The 16,382-nt window shown below is 35.0% G+C and overlaps 1 protein-coding gene across 1 annotated transcript in view; it reads right to left on the reverse strand.

Moving 5' to 3' along the window:
- Positions 1–16,382, reverse strand: part of SWT1 (SWT1 RNA endoribonuclease homolog) — a 105,505-nt gene that overhangs the window by 80,725 nt on the left and 8,398 nt on the right. The window contains exons 4-8 of the mRNA XM_079108024.1: positions 15,169–15,227; positions 7,252–7,951; positions 2,669–2,728; positions 1,355–1,484; positions 152–253 (exon numbers count right to left, since the gene is read on the reverse strand). Coding sequence (XP_078964150.1) covers positions 152–253; positions 1,355–1,484; positions 2,669–2,728; positions 7,252–7,951; positions 15,169–15,227 — 1,051 coding nt within the window. The remainder of the gene's footprint in view (positions 1–151; positions 254–1,354; positions 1,485–2,668; positions 2,729–7,251; positions 7,952–15,168; positions 15,228–16,382) is intronic.

Raw genomic sequence — 16,382 nt, forward strand, 5'->3', positions numbered from 1 at the left:
TTCCTAATGTAAATGATTTCATAATAATCAAATAGATCATTTTAAATTAGTATCATCCAAATGGAGATGTTTATAAGAAAAAAACCCACATCATTATTAATAGTAAATATTAACTTGAGAAGGAAAATCAGGAGCTATGTTTTGTAAATACCTGGTATTTCTGTTGTCTTCAAAAGTCTAACAAATTTGAGATGATTCATCAGAATATTCGTGTCAATAACAATTAGAAGTTTTTTGTCCGAATCAGTATTTGCTAGAGAAGAGGAGCCAAGTTAGGATTTCATGACACTTGATAATAGACTTGTATAACGACTAAAATTTTGGTATCATAGAAGCTTAAAAAAACTCACTTTAAAACCCCTCTGTGTCTTATAAATTTAATTGTACAAGGTATTCACACAGTTGGCTGGACTCTCAAGCTGATATCTATCTGGCTCATCACTTGATTGCCATGTAAATTTCTACCCAATCAATTAAGGGTCCCTTGAGTAGGAAAAACAACCCCTGTTTGTGGGAGGAAGACATCTGAAGGGGGTTAGTGGGCAGGAGGAGGAGGGACTCAGCTAGATCCAAGTGGGAAGAGAAGGTAAGATCTGTGCAAACACCCACAGGAAGTCAAGAAGTAGAGAATGCAAAGGAGAGTGATTTTGAACAGCATTCTATTAAAAAGGAAGTCCTTTATAATAAAATTGCTTTTACTCCAATTCTTGAGGGAAAGAGTAGTAATTGATGTTTAATTATCTAACAGTGGAATATTATAAATTGTTTATTGTAGTATTTTCAATCATAAAATGACTTGCCCGCCCCAGCAGTACCCATGTTTCTACACCCTGTCCAGCTATGCACCTAGGAGGTGTAAGTTGACTTTAACTATCCTGAGTAAAACATAATTGAAATGCAAAATATGTATAAAAGAAAGAAAATACAATAACATTAGCATTGTTTTTCCCAGGGCCTTGAGGATCAGATAAGTTGATGCACCTAATGAAGTGAAAAATGCAATGTGAATGTAGATCTTAAGATAGCACTGTTATTTTTATAAAAACTCACAATAGTATACTAATAGATTTTAGACAATCTTTATCATTATCTTCTCCTAGAAAACAACACTTGAGTATTATTACTGCTTCTTGGCAAAAAAGGAAGAAAAAGTAAGTCTAATTGCCTAATAATGTGAGAGATATAAAACAAATGAAGAAAATACTAGACCTGATTCCTGAAGCTAAAAGAAACATATCATTCCAAATGAACAAAATTTTAACATTTTTCATCTAAATACTGTAAAACTGAAATGTTAGCACATTCATTCTTAGGAAAGTACAGGGAATCATAAATATTAACATATAAGGTATACCAGCAGAAGAATGTACATCATCTTCCACCAAGTCAATTTCCATACTCATTAGCTCTCCAGAAGGTGGTACCACAGGTAAATCCACACTTTTTCCCACACGTGCAGCATGAAGCTCTTCTACTATCTGCATCTAAATTGTAAAAGACCCCAGTGAAACATTAATCTTTAGATTAATAAGAAAGCAATTAATTCTTAACTAAATCACTTGAGAAAGTTTATAGAAAGAAAAAAATTTAAAGAAATATGGAGGAAGTATGATAAAAATAATACAGATTCATAAACATATATATTTTTAAAAATCTTCTCTTATTACCTCTGTAACCTTACTTAACTATTTCAGGTCTGAGTTAACTCACCTACAAAATAGAAATATTCAACAGTTATTTCCTTTTAGGATTTTTGTGAAGATTAAATGAAAAAGGCTACGTGAAGCTCCTTGCATAGAGCCTAGTGTATGGACATAAAAGAAATTTCATTTTCACATCAAAGTATCTTAAGAGACAGTTTCCTTTTATCTAGATGATGAGTGTTCTTAAGATTTCTAGTATTGTTTATAAACCATCCAAAATTGAAATCTAGATCTTAAGAACTTTCTTACTTCAGGAAGTAGTTCTCTGATGTACTCTTGTGTAAAGAAATGAAAATTTAATCTATAGAGAAGAGGTAAGAAATCTATCAAGGGGCACTGATTCACAAGGAAGAAAAATACAACTTACTGTACAAATGAAAAGCTATCAATGGGGCTGGAGTTGTGGCTCAGTGGTAGAGCACTTGCCTAGCATGTGTGAGGCACTGGGTTCAATTCTCAGCACCACATATAAATAATATAAAATATAAATGAACAAAATAAAGGGCCATCACAACTAAAAATATGTATTAAAATTTTTTTTAATTATCAATGTAGCTTAAATAGGAAAATCATAAATAACTATTTCATCTGATTGCTGAGTAGAAAAACAAATCGAAAACATGTTCAAATCATATCGCATTTCAGCAATCCTAGGCATAAACACACAAAAGCATGGCAACATTAAATTTCAAAATTTAGATAACTTGTGGGCCACAGGCTCTATACTTTTATTTCCGAAACAGATTAACTTATTAGAAACAAAGGCAAAAAAAGTGATGGAGTAAGTTTAAATAATCTTCAAAAATGGTTTTTGATGACTTCATAAAAGTCAACATATTGATTTAAGTAGAGATATTACTGTTACCTTTTTATTTTCAAGGTTTTTATAGATATTTTATTAACAAAAGGAATTGGTTGACTGACTTTCATTAAAAATATTGAAAGTAAATAAGTATATTAGTAACCTCTTGATCTGTATCTTGAATACTTTCAGGTCCCACTGAAGAATATGGTGTTTCAAACCTCTGAAATGAAAAGTAATTTTTATTAGTTAAAACAGAAACATATACCTAAAGTAGTGTTTTTCAACCATGGCACTATCAACAGAAAATTCTCTATGGTGGGGCTGTCCTGTACACTGTAGAATGTTTAGCATCATCTCTGGACTCTACCAGATGTCAGTAATGCTACCCAACCACCTCTGATTGTTCACAATCAAAAATGTTTCCAGACATTGCTAAAATGTTCCCTGTGGAGTAATTGCCCCACATAAGAAACCACCCCTAAAATAGAAAAACCTCATTCCACCTAGTCATGAAATGTGGGAGAAATTCATTAGGATTTATTCATTCATGCACACATTCCTAAAAGCACTCCTACTGTAATAATAAACCCACTTGCCACCCTAAGAAATAAAAGAATCATGGTAAAGATAATCAAGACAGCCTTTAGTGACATAAAGTTTTCATGTACAAGTCACTGAGTCATTATAAGTAAAATGACAAAGAAAACTTGAAGACTAACATGGATAAGGAGAAAAAGTTGGAAGATGCCTTGTATTAAATATTCTTATGGTTCTATTATATGTGATTAGAGTATGAGAGGTTTTGGATTTTTTTTCTTTTCACAGACTGAAAATATCCAAAAAGTCTGACTTTGCACCAGCACTTTGGCTAAATGGATAAATCCCACGTGACCCTACAAGCAGGAGAGAGGAAACAAAAGCACTGCTGACCAAATCATCTTCTAAGAATTCTCCAAGATAATGCCAAACTCACATCCATTTTACAGGAACTATTACCATATCAATGAGAGCCCCGCTTTAAATAAGTATGTCACATGAAGAAATGCTGTACTGGGAATTTAGCTTCCACCCTAACTATTCAACATCAAACTTCACGTGACATGACACATACACATCACACACAGAGGATCATTACTGCTTTACTATTCCACAACCATGGAATTTAAAATCTCTTCTCCACTTCACTTTAAACCTTACTAGAGATCTTTAAATTCTCTTAAATTAAGTAGTGCCAAGCAAACTAGACGGATGTCAAAATTTCCTGTAACTCCTGATATTCTAAGTTTTCTTATTCTCTTCTTTAAGCTACTACTACCCTAACTTTCCTTTGACCACAGGACACTTCTAATGACTTCAGTGAATTTTCTATCACTCAACAATCCAGAAAAGTTCATGTCAACTGTCCCTAAAAATTTCCTCTGTTACAAATCAAAGTCTTACTGACTGCCTCTTCCTACCATGTTTTATTACAAATACAGGGATCAAGATAATGCCTTTTTTTCAAGAGATGACAAAAGGGAATGGATTTAATGAGAATAATAATGGTTTTATCTACCAAAATGATTCTAAATGAAAAATGTGTGTGTTAGTCAGCTTTTCTTCACTGTGACCAAATTACCCAGCAAGAACAACTTAAGAGAAGGAAAAGTTTATTTTGGCTCACGGTTTCTGAGGTTCGGTCCATGGTGGCCCAATTCCATTGCTCTGGGCCCAAGGTGAGGTAGAACATCATGGCAGAAGGGTGTGGCAGAGAAGCGCTGCTCACCTCATGACAGCCGGGAAGCAGAGAGAGAGGGGAAGGGGCCAAAGAAGATGAACCCTTCCAGGGCACCCCCCTAGTGACCGACCCACCTCCTCCAGCCATGCCCCACCTGCCTATAGTTACCACCTACCTAGTCCATTCAAACTAGGATGAGCTGATTATGTTACAACTCTCATAATCTAATCATTTCACCTCTAAATATTCCTGAGCTAAAGCAGGAGTTCTGGGGGGACACCTCATATCCAAACCATAACCATCCCTGATTATTCCTGATTACCTTTCAGTGGCTCTCTCCCATCTACAGGACACAAAATTAAATACCCATCTTTCCCAAGAGACAAAATCTTTCATTGTCTGGGCCCTGGTTTCCCATTCAACTTGTTCTTCTATATATCCTCTACACACCTTGACTCTAGTCATATTAAACAACCTAAGTATCCATATACCTTACCAATTCTGTGCCATTACACACAATGGCCCTCTACCTAGCTGGTCAGTACTTTTATTCCTCCCTGTACATGTCCTTGAAGAATTAACTTAGGAATCTCTACTTTAGAGAGATCTTCCTTAACTCACCCAGAGATTTATAGTAACACTATATCCAATTCTTAAGACTCCCACATTTTCTTCATTGCAGTGCAATTATTTTTGTTTACTGATCTGTCCCCTGAGAATACCCTGAGGGCAAAGATTCTCTTACTCACTTCTCAAGTCACTACCACAAAGAGAAGTATCCGATACACAATAGGTACCTTTAATTAAGGTTTAAACTAATGAATTCCTACCTCCCAGACTTGTAATAATTAAATGGGATGCTATTTTCAAAAGTAGCCTAAAAAACCATAAATCTCTAGAATATTAATTTGCTATGGTGGAAGGGGGGTTGTAAACTGATAGGGGTCTATATCAAAGAACTATAAAGTCTAAGAAACAAGTTATTTTCTATTTAGGAAAGCATAATAAGATTACTAACAGGATTAATAAATCCAGAAAAATATAACTGGCTCCTTGTAAAGTACATTTATTTCAGGAAAATAATTAACTATACAGAATTAGTGAGTAAAACTAAACAGAGTATTTGGATAATTATCCCCTGTCAATGATAAGCTAAAGATAACATACTCAAGGATAATATTGCCCTTGCTGCTCCAGTATCTAAATTATATTTTTAAAAATATTTTCAGTTGTAGATAGACACAATACCTTTGTTTAGTTGTTTTTTTTGTTTGTTTGTTTGTTTTTTTAATGTAGTGCTAAGGATTGAACCCAGTGCCTCACACATGCTAGGCAAGTGCTCTACCACTGAGCACAACCCCAGCCCCTCTAAATGATTAAGTCAAATAATGCTATTACAGCAACAGTTAATAAAGAGTTTTAATTCTGATAAGTGGGAAGTAGGTTTGCAAAAATTACTTCCCCTAGAACTTAATATTCATGTCATATGCCTCTTTTGGTTTGTGTATTAATTTTACATAGAGATCAAAAGAAACTATAAACCAGGTATGATGGGTTCATGCCTGTAATCCCCACAGTTCAGGAGGCTAAAGCAAAAGGATTACAAGTTCAAAGCCAGGCTCTGCAACTTGGAAAGGCCCTGTGCAACTTAGTAAGACCCTGTCTCAAAATACAAAATAAAAAGGGCTGGGGATGTGGCTCAGTAGTTAAGAACCATGGGTTCAATGCCAAACTATAAAATGCACTAAAGAGATTATTCATACTATTCCTTAGATGTATAGCACATGGGGAACAAGAATGATACAATGGGGCTGGGGAGATAGCTCAGTCGGTAGACTGCTTGCCTTGCAAGCACAAGGCCCTGGGTTTGATACCCAGCACCGCTGAAAAAAAAAAAAAAAAAGAATGATACAATGATGATCACTGAGTATACTGACAATTTCAAGGTCCTTTCATTTCTTCTACTCTATTGCTGATAACACAAGAAGATAAACTGGAGGTTCTTTTCCTTTAAGAAAGCAGTAAAAAGAATAAATTCAATTCTTTTCCTTTCTGGGCCCTCTCAAGTTCTCTCAAAGCTCTTATTCCACCTTAGTTATAATCCCTACATTTTTCAGAAGTATCTTACTACCTAACACCTAAAAGCAGGCAGGTTTAACCACCCCTATTTATAAGCAGTTGCTAAATTTCAGAATTTATTAGGTCCTAAAATTCTGATGTTCCAAAGTTCTAAAAGTTCCCTTAATGGTAAGTGATTTTAGTGTCACAGAAACAAAGCTATAGAAAGTGCTTCTCCATGTAGTCCACAAATGCCACTTTATTACATAATCTAGAAAGAAAATAATGTGCCAAGTTTTCTAGTCTCGATTTCTGCTTACGGGAGTTCCCTCTGCCTGGAATATTCTTGCTTCTCCATTCCATCCCACTTCACCTGCACCTGAATAACTCCAACTCATTCTTTGGTTCTCAGCTTAAATATTACCTCCTCCAAGGCTGTGCATTACAACATTAAGTGATAAGTACTTTACTTCATCATGTTTAAGGAGACTGTCTCCTTCCATGAATAAGCCTCTGAAAACAGAGACTATATATATGCATTTTTCCCACTATTTTACTGCAGTGCCTAGCATACAGTGGCACTGAAAACACAATCTGTTAAAGGAACCAGCTCTTCAGAATATTAATCCCTAAGGAGGAAGAAAAAGAGCCTAAGAGTCCATTAATATGCTTTATTCAAAGAACTATTGGTAACCATTTTTCATGTATCTTTACACATTCCTTTCTATTATAGATCCCTATACCTGCCAGGTTATCTTCCTAAGGAAGCTATAATTGAAGAGACTAAAATAAGAAACCAATACATATCTTCAGACTAAATTTGAATTAGCCCTCTTGTTATCTCAGTAATAAAACAATAAAATCCTGACTTTACATATATATGTATATATCTATATATATAGATATATACATACATGGTGCATGTGTGCACATTAAATCCAAATTCTTCATTTTGTACTTTACTTTACCTGGGTAAGCATTTCCTTGGAAATTTCATTCCTTTCTTGATGTCCATGACGATGCTTTCCTTTCCACTCAGGTTTATACGACGAATCTGAAAATAGGCGTTCAGTTTTGTGCCTGGCTAAATTTAATGAAACGCGTGAGGTTCCCAGGCCTCCTTTGCCCTCTTGTTTAGTCTTTGACTTATTAGACTCTAAATTGAAGACATTTTCTTCTACCAGCCTCTGGAGCGTACTACAGGATTTTGTTGGGATTTTGAAGCTGATCTTCCTTCTAGATTCAAAAGGTTCCTTAATTATCCTGTTGGAATTACAATCCTGAGAAAATGGATTTTTCTGGCATTTCTCCAAGACAAGTTTTTCAGAATTGTCTCTAAATTTACTGGTTAGTTCTCTCATCTTCTCCTTCTGAGCCAGTAAATGAGGCCACTTCTTGTCCTTTGCTTGGCCTTCAACTTTAGGTTTCACATCTTTGGCAATTTTATGACTGTTAAGATTTTTCATTTCATGTCCAAACTTATTTCTAACATTTGTCAATTTCATATTCTTAACTTTAGTATCTTTAATTCCTTTTAAAGAAGGAATCTGCAAGATAATCTGATTATCATTTGAATATGATGTTTCTTGGATTTTAGCAGGTCCTTGGGATGAGGAACTGGTTTTTGGTCTCTTTCTCGGTGTTTCTGTGTCGACTTCTACATTCAATCTGTAAAGCAGCACAGAAACATAGGTTACATTACAAATATACATACTGTGCTGTATGATTTTTGTTAGGGTTGACAAACTGGGCTAACTCTAAACTTATCAAAAATTAAGAAATTGCTTACTTAAGAATGCAGCGGGGGCTGGGGAGATAGCTCAGTTGGTAGAGTGCTTGCCTTGTAAGCACAAGGCCCTGGGTTCAATCCCCAGCATCGCAAAAAAAAAAAAAAAAAAAAAAAAAAAAGAAAGCACTCTTTTTTTTTTAAAGCAAACAAATTTTACTCATTTCAATCATATCTCACATTTTATTAACATGTGCATGTGCAGATTTATTCCCTTGGCCAAAACCACCTGCATTCTATGGGACACTGCTATCTGTGTATCACTATTTACCCCAACATCTTGTTCAGATGTAGGGAAAAAAAAAAAAAAAAAAAACACTATTAATCATGCATGACTTAAGAAAAAAACAAAACCCAAAAGAGATTTGTGATGCTTGATAATTTCCACCAAATAATATTTTCCTGGTACATAGGTTTTTTAAAAAAATATTTATTTTCATACATTATTTTGGAAACCATTCTTAATTGGAAGGAATTACTGGATAATGAGGTTGAAACCATTGGTTTACTACTGGAAAAAACTACAGTTTTATATAATATCAGACAACATAAATTTCAAGTAGACGAAATGCTTAAGTATAAAATTATTGCCAGGTGATGTGGAGCACATCTGTAATGCCAATAGCTTGGGAGGCTGAGGCAGGAGGATCACAATTTCAATGCCAGCTAAACAACTTAGCGAAACCTGTCTCGAAATACAAGATACAAAGGCTTGGGGATATGGCTTGGAGTTAAGCGTCCCTGGGTTCAACCCCCATTCCAAAAAAAAAAGTATGAAATTGTTATTATAACTGCTATACTTCTCCATCAAGCCTTTAATAAGTGGAAGAGACCAAGGGAAGGTTTACATGGTTTTTAATACAGAACTTCTTAATAGTGGGAGAAATAGTGAAGTAAAACAGTCATAGTATGTGATTATCTAAAACTTTAGATATACTAAGAAATAATAAAAATTAAGTCAGGTACAATGACACATGCCTTTATTCCTAACAACTTAGGAGGCTAAGGAAGGAGGATCATAAGTTCAAGGCCAGTCTCAGGATCTCAGTAATACCTTGCCAAAAAAATCTATTTTAATTAAAAACAAAAAAGGGGCTTCAAATGTAACTCAGTAATAAATCCCCAGTATCGGAAAAAGAAATTATACATCTGAAAGAACTAGGAAATGCTATTTGTTATGTGAAAACTTATTAGCCTTAGTGTATGAAAAGCTCATCAAGAATTACTGAGATGAGCTGGGGTTGCAGCTCAGTTGTAGAGCACTTGCCTCGCACTGGGTTCAATCCTCAGCACCACATAAAAATTAAAAAATAAAGATATTGTATCCATCTATAACTAAAAAATATTTTTAAAAAAAGTACTAAGAGGGCTGGAGATGCAGCTCTGTGGTAGAGCGATTGTCTAGCATACATGAGGTCCTGGGTTCAATCCCCAATATTGCCAAAAAGAAAGAAAGAAATATTAAAACACTAGAATAGGTCATAAACAGAAAAGTAACCAAAGAGAAAAAGAGAAAGACTAATAAACATTTGAGAAAAACATTGACTTTCCTAATAATCACAAACAAGCTAATTTTAACAAAACATAGTATTTCTCCTATCATATCAGCAAAGATTTTAAAATAATATTAAATATTGGTAAGAGGTTGTAAAAGGGACTCTCTCATATGATGCTGGTAGATATGTAAAGTGATATGGTTATTCTACAAAGGAATTTGGCAATATAAATTAAAAGCAAAAAAAAAAAATGCTTATATATACATAGGGTAATGATGTTCGTCTCATTCCACCATCATTCCTTCCCCCTTATATTTTTGATATCTCAGTAATTCACATTTTAGAAATCTGTAGCAAAACAAAAAAAAAAAAATCAAAAACAAATTTTTTAAATATTTTAAAGATATTCACCTCGGGATTATTTAGAATACCAGAAAAACAGGTATAAAGTAATCACTGAAATTTTAGACATGATTTTTTTTTAAAAGTCACATGCATATGATAAATTATCATTCTATTCAAATGTTTATGAAAGGTTTCTAAAGAGAGAAACCATAATGATATAACATTAAGCAAAAAAGCAGGCACAAATCTGTATACATTCTATGGTCCGAATAATTTAACCTAGTAAAACAGCCAAAGAGAAATGCATTAAAATCTTCAAAGTAGCAATAGCTAGAGGTGATAATAATATTTTCCTGCTTAGTGAACTAGATGCAACTATGAGGACAGAAAGAAAGTGAAATAAGTTTCACTGAAACACAATCCATTAAATCAAATCCTTTTGTGCCTTCTAAGTGTGAGTCACTCTGTTAGGTACTGAAGAGGCAAAGGAAGACACAACAAATAGAGTCCTTACCCCGGAATTAGCTTACAGTCCCTCAGGGGAGGAAGAAATGGTAAATAAGTGGCTTATCAAATAATTAATTATGTAAGAACAAACAACAAACATCTCAGATTTGTTATAGGAATTTCACCTGAGTCTTCAACTGGTTTTATCTTCTTTGCTATCTCTTTCATACAAAAAGACTATCATTATCCATTAATAAGTAGAGTAAAACAACCTTTAAGTTTCAACAGGTTCTTATAGTTCTCTGAGCATTTCACATTCCCAGTTTATTTGCTCTTCACAATAGCCCAGTGCTACATATTTCACAGCAATCTGTTCACATGGTCTACATTCATAATTAATGAAAATTCAATACTGTAATACTTTTAAAGATCAAAAAAAATTAAATCTTAAAATTTTCATCTCTTATTGACAGCTATATTACAGTTCTAAGAAGTATGTTAAAATTCTAAGATCTCAGATAAATGACATGGAGCAAATAACTTATGTTTTATGAATGATTTAGCATTTAAAACAACAATAGGGTTTGGGGCTGTAGCTCAGTGGCAGAGTGCTTGCCTACCATGTGTGAGGCACTGTGTTCGAATCTTAGCACCACATAAAAATAAATAAAATAAAGGCATTCTGTGCATCTACAAGTACAAAAAAATTAAAAACAGTTGAAGTCAAATATCATCACTCTAGATTAAACTCCTTAGAATAAATGTGAAATTTTCTCAATATTTTAATTATTCTAATTAGGCTGTTAAAAAAATTTAGTAACACTAAAATATATTGCAGAAGCAATAATTTTTCAACATTATTAGTTACTGCATTCGGTCCTTCAGTCATCATAATGCACATTTAGGATACTAAATTATATACTCACTTTCAACTGAGAGCAACTGAAAAATAAGGTACTATTTTGGCTAATTCTTCTAATGAATGAGTACTATTATTGATGGCAATATTCCTATATCTAATAAAAACTGAAGTACAAGTTTATCTCTTCTGTGACTCAAGGACTTAAAAGATGTGGACAATGACAATGGACTGTCACTGAAGAAATCCCACAAACTGCAAAATTTAAGAAATGCTTTCTTGTTGGGGGCTGTGCCATGCAGACAGCGCCAGGATGGCACCTGGCAGTCGGCCAGAGGTTGTCGGCAGGGAGGAGGTTAATTTACATAAACACACTCAGGTGATTTATGGTCCACGCACACAATGCATGCACATGGGTTCTCGAGCACTCCTAATCATGCCTGGACATCTAACTTCTTGCCTAATCTTTGCATAAGAGGCGTGGCCCTACCCTCCGCCTCCTGGAGGGAATATAAGCGGGCAGTAAGCACCAACAGCAGAGAGCAGCAGCTAGCAGAAAGAAGCGGCAAGCAGAAAGAGAAGCAGCGAGTAGGGGCAGCGGCGGAAGACAGATCGCAGAGCGGAGAACTGAGAACACACCTTTAGGTTGCAGATCACAGATAGGCAGATTGCAGTACACGGAATGCATCACTAAGAAGCACCTCAGATAGACGCACCCTTAGTTCACAGGATGCAGGACGCACCTTTAAGAAGCAGCAGAACTAAGAAGATATAGATCTCTGAAAGTGTAGTCTCTCTCTCTTAAGCAAAGCCTCTTTCTCTCCTCTCAAAGCAAGTAAGCCTCATTTCCTCTATCCTCTATAAACAGACAAGTAAGAAGCAGCCCAGAGTAGCTCAGTTTCCAGTCCACCACCGATGAATACCCGCACAATTGTTGCTGAGGGCAGTGACAAATACCCGCAGATTTGGAACCGCAAAGAGCCAGCGACACTTTCTGAATAATGATAAATTGAAAGCAGACTAAGATTGTTGCCCTTGCTTATATTTCTATCACTAATACATTTATGTGTACTAAATCAAGGAGCAGGAATAATGGTAATAGTATAATGTAACTGGCTTCCCACATGACAAAACTTTTATTTTTCCATTTTCATCTCAGCTTTCACTGTCTGTACACCAATTTCAAGACTTTCTTTAGAGCTGAGTTAATTATGGGAGTTTTATTTTTTCACAAAGGATGCTATATAAGAAATATTTATAACCTTAAGAGAAATTTAATTCTCCAATAAGTGCACAACAGCAGCAACTGAACCACTTTCTCTATAAGCAACCAATGGTCATTAGAAATACACTATGAAGCTGGGTGTGGTGATGCACACCTGTAATTCCAGTGGCTAGGGAGGCTGAGGCAGGAGGATCCCGAGTTCAAAGCCAGCCTCAGCAACTTAAAGAGGCCCTGAGCAACTCAATAAGACTCTGTCTCTAAATAAAATATTAAAAATGACTGCGATATGACTCAATGGGCGCCCCTGGGTTCAATCTTCGGTACCTATTTTTTTTAAATACATTGTTGTTATCAATGGAGTACAATACCACAGCTTTCTTGCCTAAGCAATTTTTGTGTGTATGTGTGTGCCACTGTAACTCTGAGTCACATCCCCAGCCTCCTTTTCTGTTTTTGTTTTTTAATTTGAGACAAGGTTTCATGAAGTTTCCAAGGCTAGACTCAAATTTGTCATCCTCCTGCTGCAGGTATGTGCCACTAAGCCCTGCCGCAACTTTTAATTGTATAATAGCTCCTATACCATAATTGCTTGGATATTTTTGTGACAAGATATTTCTAAAATATCTTGTATACCATATACTTTGTCTTTGGCTAAAGAAAAATGTTACTAAAAATTACATCTACAGTGCTTGCCACATTTGAAAAGAAATATTCAGACACTAACAATAATTATAAAGGGCATGTCTTGTCCATATTACTTATATCCCAAGATCAGATATGATGGTAACTCACATAATATATCTGATCATGCATCAGATATTTTCAGGCATGACAAAATGTTACTGAAGCAAGAGCTTAACTACTCAACACTTCAAAGTGAAGTTGAAGTCAAAGAGCAGATGTTGAATAAAAACCGAGACAAGCTAAACTTACTTCAGTGATGCCTTAGAACAATTTAAATCCTAGTCTCAAAAAAAAAAAAAAATTATTTCTTCTTCCTTCCAAAGTATATACAGACAAGTCTAAGGGATAGGTATATCAATAAAAAATTTACTTATATTTTACCTTATACAGACTGATTAAGATCAAGGGCTTAAAAAATGTGCCCTTAAGCAAAAGTTAGTGAAAAGTCAAGTAGTCTTGTACTTTTAGAACATAAAAATTTTTTAAAAAGAAAAAGTGGACAGTTCAAAAGGCATTTAAAATCTAATTCAAAAATTTAGCAAGCAATTGTCAATTTAACATGAAATCTGTGATAGAACATATTTCAACAGACGATATAGACGACATAGACATATCACCAAAAGGTGATTCAAAAGAAAACTGAAGTCAGAGAAAAGATGGATTTCTGTTTGTGTTTTTGTTTTCAGTAGATATTAACTGAGACTGTTTGGAAAGCAGCATTTGTATTTATGCACTACTGCTATTCTGTTTTCTCTAACTGCTTATCTTCAGAGAAACCTTACAGCTTTTGTCACACAATATACTTTTCATATTTATTTACCTCTCCCATAGTGGCAAGAAATTCCTTCACTGCAAATTTCTCTAAAAATCTTAACCCAAGGATAAAATTAAGGAAAAATAATTTCCATTATTCCTATCATCATTCCCCAAGTTCTCTAGTTGTAATCACGTGCTGGTTAATGAACACAGTTTAGAGCCATTTCAATTCAGTAAGCTAAATATTCTCTTTACAGGTTAGATAGACAGATAAATTATCCATAATTTCTAAATTAGTCTCAAAATCTTTTTATTTATTTTTTTGTTGTTGTTGATGGACCTTTATTTTAATATATATGTGGAACTAAGAAGCAAACCCAGTGCCTCACACACGCTAGGCAAGCGCTCTACTGCTGAGCCACAAGCCCAGTCCACAACCTCTTTTTATATGTACAATTAAGTCACGTATCTTATCATCATGTGCCAATTCAAATCACCAAAGATGAGCCAGGCATGGTGACACAAACCCATAATCCCAGCGACTCAGAGGCTGAGACAGGAGGATATCAAGCTCAAGACCAGCCTCAGAAACTTAGTGACACCTTGTTTCAAAATAAAAAGGAGCTGGGGTTGAGACTCAGTCATTAAGCACCCCTGGGTTAAATTCCTGGTGCAAAAAAAATTAAAAATCAAATTACTAGATAAAAATCCACATTGTATTTGTAATGTATACTGTAGAACACAATATACTTTTGAAAGACTTTATTTCATTCAACTTTTTCTGAAATTTACAGTATTAAGAAAGTTCAGGGCCTGGGGATATAGCTCAGTTGGTAGAGTGCCTGCCTCACATGCACAAGGCTCTGGGTTCAATCCCCAGCACCACACACAAAAAAAGAAAGTTCCATAGTCATAATTTGTGACACAGTCAGAGATACTTGTATGCAAAACAATATTAATCAAAGGAAATAAGAGTTTTTCAAATCTAAAAATTCAGTCTCATAATTCTTTTTTTTCTTTTGCTTTTTTTGAGGCTAGGGAGTGAACCCAGGGGCACATAATCACTGAGTCACATCCCCAGTCATTTTTTATTTTTTAATTTTAAAACAGAGTCTCACTAAGTTGCTTAGGACCTCACTAAGTTGCTGAAGCTGACCTTGAATTTGTGATTCTCCTGTCTAAGCCTCCTGAGCCACTGGGATATAGGTTTGTGCCACCTCACCCAGCCCCTAGTCTCATAATTCTAAGCCAAAACAGTAAAAAGATTAAGAAAAAGGGGAAATTTACCTTTTCAGTTCCTGTCTTCTTTTTGTATTACAATAAAGAATTTCTGTCTGATCTGATTTCTGAAACAAAAAAAAATATCATTTAGAAAATATAAATTGTGTACTGATACTATAGTTATAGGGAAAGGAGACTGAGAAACAATGTTTTTGTTCCATAACTATGTGATAGTCAATACACTAACATAATAATTTACTTCTTCCAATCATCTTGTGGAACAGATATTATATTTTCATTCTTATTTCACAGATAAAGTACCCAAAACTTAAACAAAATTAGGTTTTTTCCTGAATATCACAGAGCAAGTCAGAAGAAGAGACTTGACCTCAAACCAGATCTATCTGACAATCTCCCTACCCTACCATCCTTGGGATACAGTTAGCATAAGAAAGATAAAGACATAAAGCTATGGGCAAAAAAAAACCTATGTAAAGAAATAACCAAGTGTCAAAGCAAGAAGAATAGTAAATAAATATTAAAAGAGTTCAAAATATTGGGCTGGGGTTGTGGCTCAGTGGTAGAGCACTCAGCTGGTATGTGTGAGGCACTGAGTTCAATTCTTAGCACCACATGTGAATAAATAAAAATAAAGGTCCATCAACAACTAAAAAAATGTTAAAAAAAAAAAAAAAGGAGTTCAAAATATCAAATACCAAAAGATGGAAGGTGCCGCCAGGTACAGTGGCATACACCCGTAATCCCAGCTGCAAGGGAGACTGAAGCAGGAGGATCCCAAGTTCAAAGCCAGTCATGGCAATTTAGTGAGGCCCTAAGCAACTCAGCAAGATCCTGTTTCTAAATAAAAGATAAAAAAGGGCTGGGGATAGGTCTCATTGGTAAAACAGCCCCTGTGTTCAATCCCTGGTACAAAAAAAAGGAAGGTAGGTGACCAGGAAAAAAGGTTAAACAAAATGTATATTAAAGTTTGAAAGATAATTGAGCACGGGTCTGGGGATATAGCTCAGTTGGTAGAGTGCTTGCCTTGCAAGCACAAGGCCCTGGGTTCTAATCACCAGTACTGCAAAAAAAAAAAAAAAAGGAAGAAAGAAAAAAAAAAAAAGATAGTCGAGCACAGTGATGCACACCTGAAATTCCAATTACTTGGGACGAGGCAGAGGGATTGCAACTTTGAAGCCAGTCCGGGTAACTTAGAAAGACCCTGTCTCAAAATAAAAAATAAAAAAAGTTGGGGTATAGTACCTTGGTAAACTACCCCA

Source organism: Sciurus vulgaris (genome assembly GCF_902686455.1).
Source record: "Sciurus vulgaris genome assembly, chromosome: 12".
Classification (NCBI taxonomy): Eukaryota; Metazoa; Chordata; class Mammalia; order Rodentia; family Sciuridae; genus Sciurus; species Sciurus vulgaris.